The 21,165-nt window shown below is 37.4% G+C and overlaps 1 protein-coding gene across 6 annotated transcripts in view; it reads left to right on the top strand.

Moving 5' to 3' along the window:
* Nucleotides 1–21,165, top strand: part of RPS6KA5 (ribosomal protein S6 kinase A5) — a 180,422-nt gene that overhangs the window by 44,006 nt on the left and 115,251 nt on the right. For all 6 annotated transcript variants that reach the window (XM_065872001.1, XM_065872002.1, XM_065872005.1 and 3 more), the window contains exon 2: nt 16,673–16,744. In XM_065872001.1, the coding sequence (XP_065728073.1) occupies nt 16,673–16,744 (72 nt within the window). The remainder of the gene's footprint in view (nt 1–16,672; nt 16,745–21,165) is intronic.

A 21,165-nucleotide genomic window follows, 5' to 3' on the forward strand; every position in this document is an offset into this window, starting at 1 on the left:
TACACCACTGCTGTGTCTTGTATGTATTGCTGTTAATTAAGTGTTCCTTGTTGGTGGCAAATAGGATTCAATGTTGGATCATTATGCTATTTGTGTTTTCTCTTCATGCTCTGACTTCATGCATATAGTTCTACTTATAATCACAAAAGACTGATGTAAACCCCGATGACACTTTACCAACTTACAATGGGCAATGCAAATCAACAAGTACATGAAACATCTGTGTTTGCTTGATTAGTGCATTTTTCTTTTTGGGTAAGGGTATCAAGTGAAAATTGGGTTGCTTGGTAAGCAAGGAGTTAGAAAAAAAAGGAAGTTGGCTGTGTATTCTAATAGCTAAAGACAGAAAGGCTCAGGAGCACGATACGGCTGTCTCCGGGATAGGGGTGTTCCTACCTAGGGAACCTGGTGTTTGAAGCTTGTTGATTAGGTTATTCCCAGGAAAGTGCTAGAAACACACTGCCCAATTTGACATTCTGTTTTTTGGTTTTCATTTTGTCCAGTCTGTCTTTGGTTGTGCATTCTTTAAATATTTTAGTTCTTTTGATTAGGATATTTCAAATCCTTCTACCCTGATTTTTCTTAGACCTCAGTTCAGCCTCTGTTGTATATTTTAGCCAGGCTGATTTCTGAGGCATTTTACTCTTGTTTCAATGCACTGCTTCTCTGGCAGTCCCTTCAGAGACTATTTGTGTCCATTAGAAAGGCTATATATAATCTGTTTTTTCAACCTTAACACCTTGAAATACCCTTATCCTTCTCTTTGTCCTTTAATCCTTTTGTCCAAGATCCTATTATTTATCACTTTCTGAAGGATCTGCTCCCTTAGAAACCATCCCTCCGACCTCCACTCTTTCCAGCCTTTCCCTTATAACCTTTTTTTTTTTTTTTTTTTTTTTGCGGTACGCGGGCCTCTCACTGCTGTGGCCTCTCCCGCTGCGGAGCACAGGCTACGGCCGCGTGGGCTCAGCAGCCATGGCTCACGGGCCCGGCCGCTCCGCAGCACGTGGGGTCCTCCCGGACCGGGGCACAAACCCGCGTCCCCTGCATCGGCAGGCGGACTCCCAACCACTGCGCCACCAGGGAAGCCCTCCCTTATTCCCTTTGTTCATTTCACTCATCTGCCTTCTAAGTTGGAAAAAAGTTTCATATGATTCTTTCCCATTTCCTCTATTCCTTCCCTTTATATGCCCATTTCTTGAACAAAATCATCTGTACCCATTGCTTTTAAGGATATTATTTTGTTTCTCCATCCCCACCTTTGCACCCTGACCTCACTGTGTAAATTTGAGGCTCAGGTTTTGTGTATTCATACAACTACAATTCAGGAACAGCCAAATGGAAGGGATTCGTAGGGCGGGGTATTTGGAGTGAGGGAGGTGGTGGGAACTGTGGAACTTTCTTCGCCTCTTAGGAAGCACCACCAGCCCAGAACCTCTCTGAACCCCAAGTCCTGTTGTTCAGGGGTTTTTATGGAGGTTTCTTTACGAGGCATGATAGATTGAATAATGACCATTGGTGATCAACTCCATCTCCAACCCCTGTTCTCTCCCCAGAGGTGGGAGGAAGGAGGGCAAGAGGGTGGGGCTGAGAGTCCTTGGTTTGTAGCAACCAGCCCCCATCCTGAAGCTGTCTAGCAGCCCCCAGCCACCAGTCATCTCATTAGCTTACAAGAGACTCTTACCACTGTGGAGATTCCTAAGCTTTTAGGACGGAGACCAAATATATATATTTACCATTGTATGCAGAGTGACTTCATTGATGATCAATTTTTTATTGACATTCTGTCTTTCCTTGGATTCTATACATTGTTAGTTTTCTAACCATTTCTCTGGCTCTTTTTCTTCTTGCATCCTAACTGCTGGTCATCATCAAGACTTGCCCTTCTTTTTGTGGTCTCCTGAAGGGTTTTCTTCTGAAAGCTTTAGCCATTGCCCCCTTCTAATAACCTTGTGCTTTGTAGGGGAGGAAAAAAATACTTTTTTCTCTACCCTTCTACATTCTCAACCTGGATCCCTATGACAAAAGACAGATTAATGAGAGAAAAGTATGTAAATTTATTTCATGTTAGTTTTATGTTACATGGGAGGCTTCATAAGGAAATAAAGACCTGGAGTAATGGTTAAACCCGAGCTTTTTAACTTTAAGTTTGATGAAGAATGGAGTGTCATGGGAAAAGGGTATGGGTAGTAAAGTGGGGGAAACTTAGCAAGTCCTGTTTCTTCAGATTCCTCTCTGTGTCCCCTGTCTTCAAAAATAAGGATGCTCCTTTCCTCTGAATATAGGGAGGGCCCCTTGCACATGAGGGGTTTGTGACATCCTTCAGGGGAAGGTCAGAAAGTCCTTCTTGCACATGCTGTTTCTCAAGTTACTTCAGCTTAAGATATTCAGTATGCCAAGGTACTGTCTTTTAGGGTAGCATGTCCTGATCCCCATCAGCCTGCTATCTCTGCAGAACTTTAGTTCCTTCTCTAGAATTTCCCACACTACAGCCCTTTGGGGATGTCATGCCATCGCTTCAAAATCAGTGTTGAAACCCCAAAACTTCCCCTTTCAACTTTCCCTTTTAACTTCCCCTTTCAACAAAATTCTGTTAGTAACACTACCATTCACCAGACTTTCATTTCTTTTTTTTTTTTTTTTTTTTGCGGTACACGGGCCTCTCCCGTTGCAGAGCACAGGCTCCGGACGCACAGGCTCAGCAGCCATGGCTCACGGGCCCAGCCGCTCCGGGGCACGAACCCATGTCCCCTAGCATCAGCAGGCAGACTCTCAACCACTGCGCCACCAGGGAAGCCCAGACTTTCGCTTCTTGTACTTTAGATATGGGGTCAATGGGGGAAAATGGAACAAAAGTTCAGTTAGTTTATCTTTGAAAGTGGGGACCCTGTCCTGTTTGCTTTTGCAGTCTCAGCATCCAAGTCAGGTGTTCAGTGAATGTTTCTTGAACTGAGTATTTCAATGATTCTTAAGTTCATTATTTTCTCTTCCTTCTAGTTTCTACTTGGACCAGATCCTCATTAGCGCACACCTAGTTTATTGCAGTAACCTCACCAGCTTTTAGTATTAGTCTTTCCTTGCTTCTATCTGCATGGCACACTACTGCCAGGGTAATTTTCCTAAAACCTTACCTTCATCTTGTCAAGAGCCATTATTGCTTATGGATTCAATTAAAGCTAATTAGTCTGGCAGTCCAGGTTTGGAATCATCTCATTTCATGTACCTATTTTATGTAATATTTTTACTGTTTTCCCCACATTTTTCTTATAGCTAAAGAGAACAGTCCACTTATTCTCTGCTAGCAAAATACTTATTCCTACTTTGCTTTTGTTCCACCTCTTCTTCTGGTCCAGAATTTCCCAGCCATTCTGTCATCTTTGCCAGTTTCAATCCTGTGCTTGTTAGCAAAAGACCTAACCCTTAGTTCAGGTGTTAGTAGGCACTGGTAAATGTTTCTTAAATGACTGAATGAGAACCAGTATTCTCAATGAGGTTGTCTGATAACTTCACATGGTAATGATATTCCCCTTAATGTCCACAGACTCCATAATTTTTTCTATTAAATTACATTTTCACAGCTTATTGCAAATTTAATAAGTAGTTAATTCATTGAATAAAATCTGGTATATGAGTGCCTTAGTCATATACCAAGAAACCTACTTGAAATGACTTCAGAAACATTATTCTCTTTATTTCTACTTAAGAGCTTTTAAATTAAGCCTTTTCTTAGCTTTAACATAAGTGAATCATTGGATCTAATGAAATGATTTCAGCACATGCTCTGTGCAATTACATTTGTACAGCTTAGCAGAAACTATGGCAACAGAATAAAAAATGTGTTGTTACTGATTGTTTTCCTCCATAAGAGTGGGAAGTTCCAAGTTAAATATCTCACAACCTAAAAAAAAAATTATAGATAATGTGTGTTACAAGTTATGTTTGGTAATAGAATTGCCTAGAAAGTTGGGATAAGAAGCCATTTAGCAATCATATGTTTATGGCTAAGATATTAGAAAAATATGCTGAGGATTAACAATAGTTATCTTTCAGTGGTGGGACTATGGGAGATTTTCAAGGTCTACTTTAGGCCTGTTTATATTGTCTGTCTTCTTAAACTGTGAACCTGGATTATTTTATGATAAAAAACAAACAGAAAAGCTATTTAAATTTGGGAGAAAAGACAATTATCTTTTTTGTCTAAATTTATTATTTTAAGAGTTATGTCATTCATAGTTTCCCACAGTGCACATAACCATATTAATATTATAGGAGGAGCTGAAGGAATCCAGTTATAGTATAGAGAACCAAGTATTTTATATTTGTTGTATAATATAAGATTTTTCCTTTAAGAACTGTTAATCAACTGTTTTCTAAAGGGAGTCATTTAAATATTGAAATTTATTAGAGTTTTGGCAAACATATTTTTTGAAATCCATTGACTTCTTATAAAGGGCTTAGTTAAATTCAGTCTTAAAAGTGATTTCCTAACTAGGGAGTATACATTATAAGATAATAACACTAATCCAGAAGGGAAGGATTTTCAATGGGATAGTTCCTAATATATATATTTTTAATTTGGGTATAGTTGTTTTACAGTGTTGTGTTAGTTTCTACTGTACAGCGAAGTGAATCAGCCATACATATACATATATCCCCTCTTTTTTGGATTCCTTCCCATTTAGGTCACCACAGAGCACTAAGTAGAGTTCCCTGTGCTGTACAGCAGGTTCTCATTAGTTATCTATTTTATACATATCAGTGTATATATGTCAGTCCCAATCTCGCAATTCATCTCACCCCGCCTTTCCCCCCTTGGTGTCCATACGTTTGTTCTCTACATCTGTGTCTCTTTCTGCCTTGCAGACAGGTTCATCTCTACCATTTTTCTAGATTCCACATATATATGTTAATATAAAATATTTGTTTTTCTCTTTCTGTATGAGGAAAGGCAATGGACATGAGTACAGGCTATTTCTTTTTCTTTTTTTTTAATTAAAATTTTATTTATTTATTTATTTTTGGCTGCATTGGGTCTTCGTTCCTGCGCGCGGGCTTTCTCTAGTTGCGGCGAGTGGGGGCTACTCTTTGTTGCAGTGCGTGGGCTTCTCATTGCGGTGGCTTCTTGTGTTGCAGAGCATGGGCTTTAGGCATGCAGGCTTCAGTAGCTGTGGTGCGTGGGCTCAGTAGTTGTGGCGCATGGGCTTAGCTGCTCCGCGGCATGTGGGATCTTCCCGAACCAGGGCTCGAACCCGTGTCCCCTGCATTGACAGGCGGATTCTTAACCACTGTGCCACCAGGGAAACCCCAGGCCTATTTCTGGTACAGTCTGGTCCCAGGCATCCAGGTAGCTCCAAACCATCTAATCAGCATATCATTTTGGACTTTACCAAGGCATGTGAATGACTCAGAAATGGCTGATGTTTATTGCACTTCTAGGATGAAAAAGTGTGTAAATATTTTAAGTCTTGTTCTAATAAATGTTAGTAGTGTTGCTGGGAAGTTTGAGCTCTTGCTCTTAGGTTAACAATTTAATTAAGAGAAATGTAGTTTATTTTTAGACTTTCATGTTCAAAGACTTCTAATTACAATTAGAATTAATTACAATGAAAGATAATAATAGAGAAATGAGAACCATTTCGACTCCTAGACTCACATGCTTGAATATATGTTTGTCATTGCTTGGATTCTGTATAACATCGTATTTACCATGTGCTTTTATGTGTCTTTTCATTAACACAATGAAAAAACTCTTTTAGGGCTTCCCTGGTGGTGCAGTGGTTGAGAGTCCGCCTGCCGATGCAGGGGACATGGGTTTGTGCCCCGGTCCAGGAAGATCCCACGTGCCGCGGAGCGGCTAGGCCTGTGAGCCATGGCCGCTGGGCCTGCACGTCCGGAGCCTGTGCTCCGCAACGGGAGACGCCACAACAGTGAAAGGCCTGTGTACCGCACAAAAAAAAAAAAAACAAAAAAACTTTTAATTAACAAATATTCCCCCATGCCTAAATATGATAGAGCTTCCTAAAGATTTGCTTCAATATGTGTGATCACTTAACTTTGTCTAACAGATATTATGTAAAAGAAAGAATCATATGGCTATTAAGTTCAAGATCCTTGAGATGGGCCTATGTCATGTCACCTTTAAAATTTTATTTGCTCTTTGAAGTTAACTTCCTAGGGCAGTAGCTGAAGTGAAAAGCAGATACTACTATTATAATGTTGACTGTAGGAAGACTTTTGCTTCTTGTAATGTCAGAATAAGACCCCCTACTAGAGAATTACTTTGCAGAAAACAACTATAAAAACTGAACTTAATAGAAAAAGCAATGTTTAAGGCACTTGAGAGTGAACAGAAGCAGATAGACTCTTATGGGGAGTACACAGTTGTAGGAGGGGAGGAAGGAATCATTGCCTTTTCACTAATTTTAGTTTCTGGGTAAGTACAGGCCGTATTCTTTGGACTCTGGTAAAAAAACAATAGTCTCTCTGGTCAGGGAAGCTGAAAAACTAAAGTCATAGAAACTTGGCTACTGAAGATAGTGAAGGAATTCCAGAAGGAGAAGAGCCTTAGAAGAGGGAGAGTCCTCAAATTTTGTGTACAAAATTTGTACATACACCTCTGAGTGACTTCTAACCATGCATGAGTACAACAGACTCAGAACTCAGCTAAATACAAAAGAAATCTGAACTGGCCTAGAGCTGCCTTCTAAGAAACAGTTTTGTAATTCAAGTCAAGCCAGGCCAATCCAAGATATTTGCCTGCTAAAACAAAAGAAACAACTCTTGTTGGAGAAAGAATAACAATCTAGAATTTTCACAATTAACATTTAAGGGTTAATGTTAAGGGTACAATCCAAAATTAACCTAAGTATGAAGAATCAAGAAAATGTAATATATCCCAGGAGGAAATAAAAACAACTGAATCCCAGCCTGAGATGAATGAGATATTGGCAATAGCAGACAAGAATTTTAAAGCAGCTCTTACAGTATCCTCAATGAAATAAAACGACATACTTTCAGTGAGTGAAAAAATAAGAAATCTTATCAGATAAATAGAAACAGTGAAAAAGAACCACATGGAAGTTCTAGAAATGAAAAATACTATATTTGAAATTTAAAAATCCACTGGACGGATTTAACAATTGAATAGAGATGCCAGAAGGAAAAGTAAGTGAACTTGAAGATGGAACAATAGAAATCAACTAATGTGAAGAACAGAGAGAAAGCATATTAGAAAAAAATGAATAGGGTATCAGGGACCTCTTCAGTAGTATCAATCCAACATACATGCAATTGGAATCTAAGAAGGTGAGGAGAGAGAATGGGATAGAACAAATATTTAAAAATTAAGGCAAAAATTCCCCAAATTTGATGAAAAACAGAAATTTACAGATATAAGATACTCAGTGAATGCCAGGATGAATGAACCCAAAGAAGTCCACATCAAGACACATCATAGCTGGAAGCAACCTAAATGTCCATTGACAGAGGAATGGATAAAGAAGAAGTGGTACATATATACAATGAAGTATTACTCCACCATAAAAAAGAATGAAATAATGCCATTTGCAGTAACATGGACCTCTAGATAGTCATACTGAGTGAAGTAAGTCAGACAGAGGGACAAATATCATATGATATCACTTATATGTGGAACCTTAAAAAACGGTACAAATGAACTTATTTACAAAACACAGATAGAGTTACAGATGTAGAAAACAATCTTATGGTTATCAGGGGGGAAGGGGGGAGGGATAAAAATGGAAGATTGGGATTGACATATACACACTACTATACATAAAATAGATAACTAATAAGGACCTACTGTATAGCACAGGGAACTCTACTCAATACGTGGTAATGACCTATATGGGAAAGGAATCTAAAAGAGAGTGGATAAGTGTATATGTGGAACTGATTCACTTTGAGGTACAGCAAAAAGTAACACAACATTGTAAATCAACTATACTCCAATAAAAATTTTAAAAAGAAAAGAAAAAAAAAAGACACATCATGGCAAAACCGTTGAAAGCCAAAGATAAAGAGCAATGTTGAAAGCAGTAAGAGAAAAATAACACATTTCAGACAGAAGAGCAATAATCCACGTAATGACTGACCTTATGTCATAAACCAGGAGGGTGGAAGGACATGTTTAAAGTGCTGAAAGGAGAAAAAAAAGCCTGGATATTTTCCTTTGATTCTATATCAAAGGAAAATATCCTTCAACAGTGAAGATGATTCTGGAATTAGATAGTGGTGACAATGGCACAACCTTGTGAACATACTAAAAAACATTGAATTATATACTTTAAAAGGATGAATTTATGGTATGTTAATTATATCTCAATAAAAAATTTAGATAAAGGTAAAAGAATGACTCTTTAAGATAAAACTCAGAAAATTCATCACTCGTAATACAGAAATAAATGTCAAAGGATATTCTTCAAGGTTGAAGAAAAGTGATACCAGATAGAGTTTTGGATCCTTGGAAAAGAAAGACCATCAGAAATGATAAGTATCTGGAGAAGTGCAAAAGTCTGTCTCTTTCTTCTTTATTTCTTTATAAAATGTATCATATAAGCAAAACTCATAACATTGTCTGTGAAGTTTATAACATATGTAGAAGATGTTATAAATCCCATATAATGTATGATGGCTGTACCGGGAAGGATGATTGCAAGGTTTCTATATTTTATGTGAAATGATACTTTTTTAACTGTAAGAGGACTGTGAATAGAGATGTATATTGTACTCCTTAGATCAACAACTACACAAATAATGCAGAAGTAGAGCTAAATTATGAGTGAGAAAATTGAAATTAAATTCTTAAAAACATTCAAGTATTTTTTTCACAAGTCAGGAAAGTAGGAACATGGGACCAAACAACAGAAATGGTAGACCCAAATCCAACCATACCAATAATTATATTAGATTGTTAATAGGTTAAACTATTAATCTAGTAGTTTAGATGAAAATAAATGTTTATAATTAAACACTCTAGACAAAATCCTAGCAGGGTTTCTTGCATAGAAATTGAAAACCTAATTCTAAAATTTATAACAAAACACAAGACAATCTTGAAAAAGAAGATCAAGATGGGAGGATTTATATTACCTGATTTCAAGACTTATGATAACCAAGGCAGTGAGCTGCTGGCATGAGGCTACACATAGACCATTGGTACAGAAAAGAGAGTTCTGAAATAAACCCATACTTATATGGTCAATTGATTTTTGACAAATGAGCCAGCATAAATCAATGGTAAAAAAAATAGAGGGTTTCTTTTCTTTCTTTCTTTTTTTTTTGTTAAATGGTATTTGAACAACTAGATACCTGTATGAGAAAAAAAAGAACCTTGATCCTTACCTCACATTATACAAGAAAGTTAACTCAAATTGGATCATAGACTTAAATGTAAGAACTAAAACTACTAAATTTCTAGAAGAACATTTTTGCAAATATCTTTGTGACATTGGGTAGCCAATGATTTCTTAGAATCCAAAAGGCATAGACTGTAAAAATAAATTAATGGACTTCATCAAAATTTTTAAAATTTGCTTTTAAAAAGACAAAATCAAGAAAATAAAAAGCCAAGCTATAGAATGGAGAATACATTTGCAAAACATGTGTCTGCCAGAATACTTTTTTTTTTTTTTTTTTTTGCGGTACGCGGGCCTCTCACTGTTGTGGCCTCTCCCGTTGCGAAGTACAGGCTCCGGACGCGCAGGCTCAACGGCCATGGCCCACGGACCCAACCGCTCCGCGGCATGTGGGATCTTCCCGCACCGGGGCACGAACCCGTGTCCCCTGCATCAGCAGGCGGACTCTCAACCACTGCGCCACCAGGGAAGCCCCTGCCAGAATACTTTTATTTAAAATATGTGAAGAACTCTTAAAACTCAGCAGTTAAGACACAAACAACGCTATAAAAACATGGACAAAAGATTTGAGCAGACAATTCCCACACACACAAAAATACAAATGACTAATAGACCCATGAAAAGATGTTCAACATGTCATCAAGAAAATGCAAATTAAAAGCACATTGAGAATGTAGAAAATCTGAAAGAATCAACAACAACAAAAGCCCCTCCTGAAACTAATAAGAGATTACAGCTTTATTACAGTTTTAAGACACAAGATTGATAACCAAAAGTCAATCACTTCCCTACCTACCAGCAATGAACAAGTGGAATTTGAAATTAAAAACACAGTGCCATTTAAATTTGCACACCCCCTCGAAATGAAATACTTAGGTATAAATCTAACAAAATATGTACAAGATCTATATGAGGAAACTACAAAACTCTGTTGAAGGATACTAAAGAAGAACTAAATAAACGGAGAGATATTCCATGTTCATGGATAGAAAGACTCCATATTGTTGAGATGTCAGTTCTTCCCAACTCGGTCTACAGATTTGATCTACAGATTCAATGCAGTCCCAATCAAATCCAAGTACATTATTTTGTGAGGATCAATAAACTGATTCTAAAGTTTACATGGTTAGGCAGAAGACCCAGAATAGCCAACACAATATTAAAGGAGAAGAACCGTCAGGAGACTGACACTACCCACTACTTTAAGACTTACTATCAAGCTATAGTAATTAAGAAAGTGTGTTATTGAGGACAGAATAGACAGGAACAGGCTGGAGAGCCCAGAAATAGACCTATATAAATATAGTCAAGTGATTTTTGACAAAGAATATAGTGGAACAAAGATAGTCTTTTCAGCAAATGATGCTGGAACAACTGGACATCTACATGCAAAATATTGAATCTAGGCACAGACCTTACATCCTTCACAAAAATTAACTCAAAGTATATTACAGACCTAAATAAAACATAAAACTATAAGTCCTAGAAGATAACATAGAGAAAGCCTAGATGACCTTGGGTATGGTGATGACTTTTTAGGTACACCACCAAAGGCATGATGATCCATGAAAGAAAGAATTGATAAGCTGGACTTTATCAAAATTACTAAAATTCAAAAATTCTGCTCTGCAAAAGACAATGTCAAGAGACTGAGAAGACAAGTCACATACTGGAAGAAAATATTTACAAAAGACATTATCTGATAAGTGACTTGTCCAGAATATACAAAGACCTCTTAAAACTCAACAATAAGAAAATAAACAACTTGATTGAAAAAACTGGGCCAATAACTTTGGCAGACACCTCACCAACAAAAATACACAGATGGCAAATGAGCATATGAAAAGATATTCCACATCATATGTTACCAAGGAAATGCCAATTAAAACAACAGTGGGATACCATTGCACAGCTATTAGAATGGCCAAAATTCAGAACAGTGATAAAACCAAATGTTAGTGAGGATGTAGAGCAACTGGAACTTTCATTTACTGTTGGTGTAAACGCAGAGTTGATATAGCCACTTTGGAAGATGGTTTGGTAGTTACTTATAAAACTAAATGTACTCTTACAATATGACTCAGCAGTTGTGCTCTTTCATATTTACCCAAAGGAGTTGAAGACTCGTGTCCACACAAAAACCTGCATAGAGGATTTTTAGGGCAGTGACTACTCTGAATGATATAAATACTACAATGGTGGATTCATTTGTCCAAACCCATAGAACGTACAACACCAAGAGTGAACCCTAATGTAAGCTATGAACTTTGGGTAAAAAACCCTATTGCATCTGCTTGGGCCCCAACTGAGGTTAAGATAAGACAGAGTAAAGCAAAGGAGTACATTTTGTCAAGCTTGATCTTTGGTCCCTTACCCCAGAGTGAATCATTGACCTGGTGAGCTGTACTGGGCCACAGGGGCCCTTTGCCCTAAGCAGATACTACTCTCTAAGCTTGTTCACTGGAATCTAACCATTCTTAATCAAGGAAAGGCCAGGAAAGATAAATTCTCGGAGAAACTCGAGGTGGATAAAGTGTGTTTTTATAAGCCTAGGGCTAAACTCTTTTCAAACCCAGAATTCCTAGGACCTGGGGCTTAAGGTTTGAGGGAGGGAAGACCCTCTCCCAAGCTCTACCTTAACTCACCAGCCACCTGGTAACAATTTTGATAGAAAAGCAATACAAAGAGTAAATAAACTCGTCCACAGCTAAGGCCAAGAGAGGAGATTCCAAAGAGTACATACCTTGAAGAAAGCAGAGCTAACCTCCTCCTCCTGGGGAAACATTTACCACTGTGACGACTCCTTCCCCAAATACCGAAGGCATCAGTGCTGTTCATCTTGAGCTCTGTCAGTTCCTTCTCCCCAGGATTGGAGGTTGGGGAAGCCTTGAGCTCCCTTTGCAGACAAAGTCTTAATTTATGTCAGAAACCAAATAATAGAGGTAGTAGATTATGAACAAAAGCAGGCCTTCACAGATTATATGAACAATCTTTGTGAATGATCAGGCTTTCCAGGATGGTATGCTTTGTAGAACCAAGTGTAATTAATCTGTGGCCTCTTTTAATTTCCTCTGAGAATAATTCTGTGGTTAGTGTAGAAAGGCTGAAGTGTCTGTGTATCAAAAGATAGTTCCTTGTCTTCCTAGTCCAGCTGCAAATATAGATATGGGAGAAATAGTATTTGGACAATGCTTTTGGAAAGCTGGGCCTATACACATCTCACAGTAAATAAAAGATGGCTCCTAACAGCGAGAAACAGGATTGATAATTTGTAACATTTGACTCTTCAATAATGTCTTAAACTGCAAAAATCCTGCACAGTAAAATAACAGAATTTAACATTCAATTAGAGCCAATCATTATTTCAAAAGTGATGGTTTCCTGTGAGCTTCACTTTTACTATAGCCTGCTTGACATACTACAGGAGGATATGCTGTTGTGTGTTTACTTTAAGATACTACCTATGTTTTTGGTATTCGTTTTAGATTTATATTGAAGCCAGTGTGAGCTTGAGGCAGGGCCATGTACACTGATTTGTTCCCACTATGAAATTATGCATGAATAGTCAAACTCTTAGGAACTGAAAGTAGAATGGTGGTTCCCAGGAGCTTGGAAGAGAGGGAAAAGAGGAATGGTTCAATGGAGTTTGTTTTGCAAGGTGAAAAAATTCTAGAGATCTGTTGTAAGCAATGTACCTATAGTTAACACTACTGTATTGATGCTTAAAAATGGTTAATATGGTAAATTTTGTGTTATGTGTTTTTAACCACAATTAAAAATATTTTTTAAAGTTATGTTTAGTTAAATCAGAAAGACACTGAAATTACTTATCCCCCTGAAACTTTTAATTTTAGAAGTTCTTAGTTGGGTCTAATTTTCATAAAATTGTAGTCCCAAAGCATTAATTTATTTACAAACACTAATAATATTATTGGAACACAGCTAACACTGTGTGAATTAAGCTCATACAACCCTCATCACAACCCAATGAGGTAGGTATTATTTTATTATGTGCCATTTTATTATGAACATTTTCAAATGTAATAAAGAGAATTTGAGAGTTGTATGCTGAATATCCTTACACTCACTATCCAGATTCTGCAGTTAACATTTTGTTGTATTTTCTTTATCACATATCTGTCCATATCTATATGTGTCCATCAATCCATCCTTTTATTTGGTTGGCCAAAAAATGCCTTCAGTTTTTAAGCAAAAATAAAAGACACATTTTTCATTTTCGCCAAGAACTTTATTGAACAACATATTCACCCTCTTGTTCCACTACCTTCTGCCATTTTTCAGGCAACTTCATAATTCCATCTTCCCAAAACTTTTTATCTTTTTGAGCAGGGAACTGTTCCAGATGCTTTTTACAGTCTTCCAGGGAATTGAAATTTTTCCCATTAAGAGAATTTTGTAAAGACCAAAATAAATGGAAATCCGAAGGTGCAATGTCTGGTGAATACTGTGGATGAATCAGAACTTCCCAGCCAAGCTGTAACAGTTTTTGCCTGGTCATCAAAGAAACACGTGGTCTTGCATTATCCTGATGGAAGATTATGCATTTTCTGTTGACTAATTCTGGACGCTTTTTGTCGAGTGCCCCTTTCAGTTGGTCTAATTGGGAGCAGTACTTGTTGGAATTAATCGTTTAGTTTTCCAGAAGGAGCCCATAATAGAGGACTCCCTTCCAATCCCACCATATACACAACATCACCTTCTTTGGATGAAGACCGGCCTTTGGTGTGGTTTGTCGTGGTTCATTTCGCTTGCCCCATGATCTCTTCCGTTCCACATTATTATACAGTATCCACTTTTCATTGCCCATCACAATGTTTTAAAAACGGAACGTTTTCATTACATTTAAGTAGAGAATCACATGTGGAAATACGGTCAAGAAGATTTTTTTCACTTAACTTACGTGGAACCCAAACATCAAAGCGATGAATATAACCAAGCTGGTGCAAATGATTTTCAGTGCTCAGTTTGGATATTTTGAGTATGTTGGCTATCTCCCACATGCTATAATGTTGACTGTTCTCAGTCAATGTCTCAATTTGATCCTTACCAATTTCAACTGGTCTACCCAACCGTGGAGCATCATCCAACGAGAAATCTCCAGCACGAAACTTCACAAACAACTTTTGACACGTTTGACCATTCACAGCACCTTTTCCATACACTGCACAAATCTTTTTTTTGTGTTTCAATTGCGTTTTTACCTTTCTTGAAATAATAAAGCATAATATGCTGAAAATGTTGCTTTTTTCTTCCATCTTCAATATTAAAATGGCTACACAAAAATTCAGCAATTTTAATGTCTTTTTTTAAATGCATGCTGATATGACAGCTGTCACATACAATCTAACAAAACTGTTTTGAATGAAGTTAAAGACAACTAAGTGCTACTAGAGCCATCTTGCGGAAAAAAACGAACAAACCTCTCGGCCAACCCAATAAAAATGCATTTCAAAGTAAATTGTAGACACCAATATGCTTTGAGGGTAGGAATTTTTATTATCCCCATTTTACACTACAGGGATATGAAACACAGAGAAATTAAGTAATTTGTTCAAGGTCACAGAGCTTTTAAGTGGTAGAACTAGGATTTGGACCAAGCCTTTCTTTTTTTTTTTTTTTCTTTTGTGGTACGCGGGCCTCTCACTGTTGTGGCCTCTCCCATTGCAGAGCACAGGCTCCGGATGCGCAGGCTCAGTGGCCATGGCTCACGGGCCCAGCCGCTCCGTGGCATGTGGGATCTTCCCGGACGGGGGCATGAACCCGTGTCCCCTGCACCGGCAGGCGGACTCTCAACCACTGCGCCACCAGGGAAGCCCTTGTCCAAGCCTTTCTTAATCATGTCTTTCTTATCACAGAATGCTGGTTCACACAATATGAATAGGTTATTACCATAAAAAGTAATTCATGGTCCAATAAATTTGTCAAATATAAGTATCGCAATCTTGAAGAGCCACATGCATTTTTTATGGTGCAGGATCTGTGAGGTTCAGTGTTAAAGAAACTTGTTAAACCTTGTTTAAGCTATTTCCAAATTTATTCAACCAGAGCACTCTTTCCCCACCTTCCCCCCAAACATAACACCTATTAACATTTCATAGGATAGGATCAGAATTCATTGGAGTATGCTCTGGAAGATGCTCATTTATAAGGTATCCTAATTTTGTTTATTTACTACAGAATATGTCTTTGAAGAGTTTATATTTTTAAACATAGTCCTAGAATTTTAGAGCTGGCAGAGATCTTAGAATTCACTGAGACCAGTGCTTTCACCTCAAAGATGAGGGAACTGAGATGCAGGGTGGTTAGGTAATCAGTTCAGGCTACATCATGTTCAAGTGCTTGGTGACAGAAATGGGAGTGGAGTCCAGCCTAGAGCCTGGGAATGGCATTTATAATCAGTAAATATTTGTTTGCATAAATGAATGCATCTTCTAAATCTGTCCAATTTTCTCTCTGCTACATATCTATCTACATGTTAGAATTTGTGTTCATTTTCAGATTATCTGGTCAGTAGAGAGTCTTTATTTATTTATTTGCGGTACGCGGGCCTCTCACTGTTATGGCCTCAGCCGCTCCGCGGCATGTGGGATCTTCCCGGACCGGGGCATGAACCCGTGTCCCCTGCATCGGCAGGCGGACTCTCAACCACTGTGCCACCAGGGAGGCCCCGAGAGTCTTTATTTTTAAAGACTTTAGACTTTTAGAGAGTCTTTATTTTAATAAAGTAGAGCACTTTATTTTTATGTTAACCTTTGATACAAATGTTATATAGTTACTGAATTCTAAAAAAAGTTTTATTGTGGGACTTCCCTGGTGGCCCAGTGGGTAAGACTCTGCGCTGCCAATGCAGGGGGCTCGGGTTCCATCCCTGGTCAGGGAACGAGATCCTGCATGCATGCCGCAACTAAGAGTTCGTATGCCGCAACTAAGAAGTCTGCATACCACAACTAGGAGTCCACATGCTGCAATGAAGATCCCACGTGCTGCAACTAAGACCCGGTGCAGCCCCCCCAAAAAAAGTTTTTTTAAAAAACCCCACAAAAACAAATCAGTAATTTAAAAAAATTTTAAATAAAAAATGTTTTATCATAATATGTAACATACAGAAAATTACACAGAACATAGCTGTACATTTTAACGAATAATTATAAAGTGAATCCTGGTTTAACCACCCAACTCAAGAAATAAAACACTGCTGGTACCTCAGGAAGCCCCTGTGGGCCCCCTCCTATTGCTGATCCCCTTAATTATTTTTTTTTCTCTTTCTTTTTTAGCTAATTTAACAGGACATGCAGAGAAGGTGGGGATTGAAAATTTCGAGCTCCTAAAGGTCCTAGGAACTGGAGGTAAGTCTTAATTCTTTTTTTTTTAAGTAAAAAAAAGTACTTGATATCCTTATGACAAAGGATTGATATCCCCAATACAGAAATCAGTTAATCTTTAAAAAGCATCAGGAATCCAACAGGAGAACTAAGAATGTGAACAAAGCATTCATAGAAGAAATACAAAAGGCAAAATTTAAAGGAATTGGTAAAGAAATACAAAAGGCAAAATTTAAAGGAATTGGTAAGGATCAAGAAAAACCAATCTCTCTTACCCTGCTGTTGGGAATGTAAATTAATTCAGTTTTTACACAGGACACAATATTTTTAAAAAACCACTAACATTTATGGAGAGCTTGCTACTTGCCAAGTACTCTGTGAAGTGCTTTATACTGATTGATTCAGTCAATCCTCACTCAACTTTATTGATAGTCCATGCTCATCATTTTTAATAATGAAAAGTTCAAGACTCTTTGGAAACCTAATGGCATGAATTTGGTTAAATGAACATGCATCTATATGTTCTGTTATCTGTACAATAGGATTGAAATGATCTGTATTTACTAACATTTTTAAAAGATCTCCATAATGTAATAAATTTGAGAAAAGACTATAGAAGAGAATGTACAATATACCATTTCCATAGTATAAAAATTGTGTGAATAAATGTCTACATGTAAATATATAGAAAAATCTCTGATCTCTGCACCAAGATGATAACAGTGTGGCTGTCCCTGGGTGGTGAGATGTTAGGTGATCTTGATATTCTGCTTTATACTTCCTTGTGCCTTCTCAGTTTTTGCTATCACTGTTCTCGCTGCTCTGAAGTCAGGAACTCATGGGCATATGACTTGTGCAGGTGCAGAGATCCCTGCACTAGAAGAGCCTCATGTTTGGTTTAATGCTCTGCTTTCACTGTTCTGATATTCTAAATAATTCATGAACAAGGCACCCCACATTTTCATTTTGCACTGAGCCTGCCAATTATGTGGCTGGTCTTGTCAGCATATAAATTTGTCTAATCAGAATACCAGAAAGAGCCAGTAGAGTGGGGAGAAGTCCTATTCAAAGAGATAATAGCTGAGAATTTTCTAGGATTGATTAAGCATATAAATTTGCAGATCTAGGAAACAGAAAATCCCAAGCAGACAAGTATAAAGAAATTATTACCTAGATACATCAGAGAAACTGATGAACATCAGAGACAGAGAAATACCCTAAAAGCAACCAGAGAGAAAAGGCATATTTATAGAGGAATAATGAGTAGATTAACAAATGATTTTTCAACAGCAAGCATGAATGCCGTAGGAGAGTGGAAGAATATCTACAAAATGCCCAGAAAAAATAACTGTCAATTTAGAATTGCAAACCCAGCAAAACTGTTTTCCAAAAGTGAGGGCAAAATAGACATTTTCAGACACACAAAAGCTAGTGTGTTTTCCACCAGTACATCCTCACTAAAAGAATTTCTAAAGGATATAATTTTAGGGAGAAGGAAAGTGATCTCAGGAGAGATTCTAGGATGAAAAAAGTGTTGGTGAATAAAGAAGATCTAAACAATATTGACTGTGTAAAACCATAGTTGAAATGTCTAATTTGTGGGGTTAAAAAAAGAAAATTGAAATATTGGACAAAAATAGCACATAATTTGGGCGTTGATAGGAATTTAGTGGTCTGAGGTAGTGTTCCTCAAATTTTAACATGCACGTGAATCTTGAAATGTGTAAGAGACCAAATTGATTGAAAAAAGAATAGAAAACCTGAATAGTCCTGTAATTCTTTTTTTAATTAATGATTTTTTTTTGGCTGTGTTGGGTCTTCGTTGCTGCGTGCTGCCTTTTCTCTGGTTGTGGCGAGCGGGGGTTACCCTTCATTGCGCTGTGTGGGCTTCTCATTGCAGTGGCTTCTCTTGTTGTGGAGCATGGACTCTAGGCACGTGGGCTTCAGTAGTTGCAGCACATGGGCTCAGTACTTGTGGCTCGTGGGCTCAGTAGTTGTGGCTCGTGGGTTCTTGAGCGCAGGCTCAGTAGTTGTGGCGCACGGGCTTAGTTGCTCCACGGCATGTGGGATCTTCCTGGACTAGGGCTCAAACCCGTGTCCCCTGCACTGGCAGGCAGATTCTTAACCATTGTGCCACCAGGGAAGCCCAGTCCTATAATTCTTAAAGAAATTGGTCAGTAAGTAAAAATCTTCCTGCTAGGAAAACACTTGGTACAGTTTCAAAAATGAGTTTTGCCAAACATTCAAGGCATAGATAATTCTAATCTTCCACAAATTCTTTCAGAGGACAGAAAAAGTGGAGTTATTTCTTCCAACTCATTGTACAAGGCTAGTATAACCTTGATTCCAAAAACACACAGAGTATGAGGAAGAAAAATTACAGGTCAGTTAAAAATTCTTTTAATTAAAAAACATTTTAAATTTAATATCAGATTTATAAGACAAACCTTGTATGTGTTTTCTTTCAACATATATAACACTTTGTCTCATTATTTACCTCAACTTTTTGAGTGGCTCTATCATAGGCAGATCTTTAAGATAATTCTGCAAAGGTGAGAAAAGAGTTTACCAGTAATGCTTTACCTGCATTTTCATTTCATGCTTCTTCCTGTAACTGGTTCGTTAGCCATGGATATTGCTTTTCCTTTTCGTCAGCTGACAGTTTCTTGCTCTTATGAGAAGATGGAATAACTAAGAAGTGTCATTGTAGGTGTTTCTGTATTTAAAATCACAGTTTTGATGACTAAATGGAGTAGGTGGAAACTTTTATTATGAATATAATAAAATCTCAATTTTTATTCAAAAATTTCAGTTTCATTACCTTTTTAAGCTAATTTTTTCCAGAACTACTTAGGATAATAGAAAAGCCTCATCAGATGTCTTTATGTGTCATGTCAGGCTTTCTTTGGAAGTGAAACTGAGAACTCTTCTGATGATTTAAGTTTTATGTATTTTGAACCAGAAAAAATGCTATTCATCCAATATCTTGAAGACTTTGTAGAATATTGGAAAATGAAAATTTTACTTTTTGATCTCATACTTAAATACATGTAATATTCATGAAAAAAATCTCTCTTTTACTCAGAGTATTGATTTATATCTTTTCAGCTATCTTGTTTCTTTTGATCTATGCTAATCTTGTTAATTAGTTTCCTGAGCTAGAAACTTGGAAATAATTTTTGATCCTTCTCTATTTTGACTTTTTTTCTTGTTTCTCACAAAATCCTATAATTTTTCTTTCAAAATGACCCTTGGATTTACCTTTTCTGTTCTTAGTGCCATGGCTCATATTACCTTATACATGGATTGTTGTTAAGGTTTTCAAAATTGGTCTTTCTGCAAGTTCTCTCTTCCATTTTATGCATTTTATACATATTCTGTTATAAATAATATGCAGCCTCATTAAAATTCAACATTATCATGCTATTCTCCTGTTTCAGAACTTATAGTGCTTTCTTCCTAGTTATTATTCAAGTCCAAATTCTTGCCTTACTTTCAGGCTTAGCTCTGTATTTTTTCTCCAGTTACCCCAATATTCCACCTACTTACTAGTCTGGTTGATTTTCTTTTACTCCCCTATAATAATGTGTACTTTCCCATCCTCTGAGGCCCTGCCTTATCTTGTTCCCCTACCTTAGTTCTCCTTCTCTTTTCCACCTATCCGAATCGTTCTGAATTGCTTCATTCTCTGAATTGTGGCACTGAAAGTCCTTGGTAGAGAAATGGCAGTGAGTGGTTCTCTGAATCTTCCTTCACATCTGCTATATTTTTCCTCTAGATTGCGAACTCTTAAGATCATCCTTATATATGTTTCCAACCCTATTTCCCTCCTCCCTCCCCATAGCCCATAACAGTATGAAGTATAATAATAGTCTAACAAGTATATAATTCATGCTTTTGTCTCTAGTGTTGTTCTTGAGGTTGATACTCCCAAATTCAGGAAGTATCTTTGGTTCATCTTTTAGAATTATTTTGTTTCATGATGAAATTTTGTTGCTTGTGGGAGTAATGATTCTTTCTAATTTCTCTCCTTTTCTGCTGCCTTCCTTTTAACGATTTTGCTTTCTTTGAGACATCTGTCTAAGTAGAGAAGAAAGTCTTTAAATGTACCCATTGTGTGCATTACTCGTAATTCTGATGCTTAATGAAGTGGAACATGTATTCTCTTTGAATTTTCTTTATTCATCATACTAGATCTGTACTTCAGAGATTTTTGTCATTATGGCAAAAAAGATAAATTTTGTCCTGTAACTGTAAAGGGTGCAGCTGAGTTGATTTTTCTCTTCTAATTTTGGTGCATTCATAGTTGTGAAGTGCTTGGATATCAAGGATGACTTAGAAGACTCAGGTTTGAATCTTGACATTATCATTGCCTACTGGTGTTCCTTGGGTAAATCACATGAACTCTGTGAGCCTAAGTGCCTATTGGCCTAAGTTAATAGTAC

Source organism: Phocoena phocoena, chromosome 2 (assembly GCF_963924675.1).
Source record: "Phocoena phocoena chromosome 2, mPhoPho1.1, whole genome shotgun sequence".
NCBI lineage: Eukaryota > Metazoa > Chordata > Mammalia > Artiodactyla > Phocoenidae > Phocoena > Phocoena phocoena.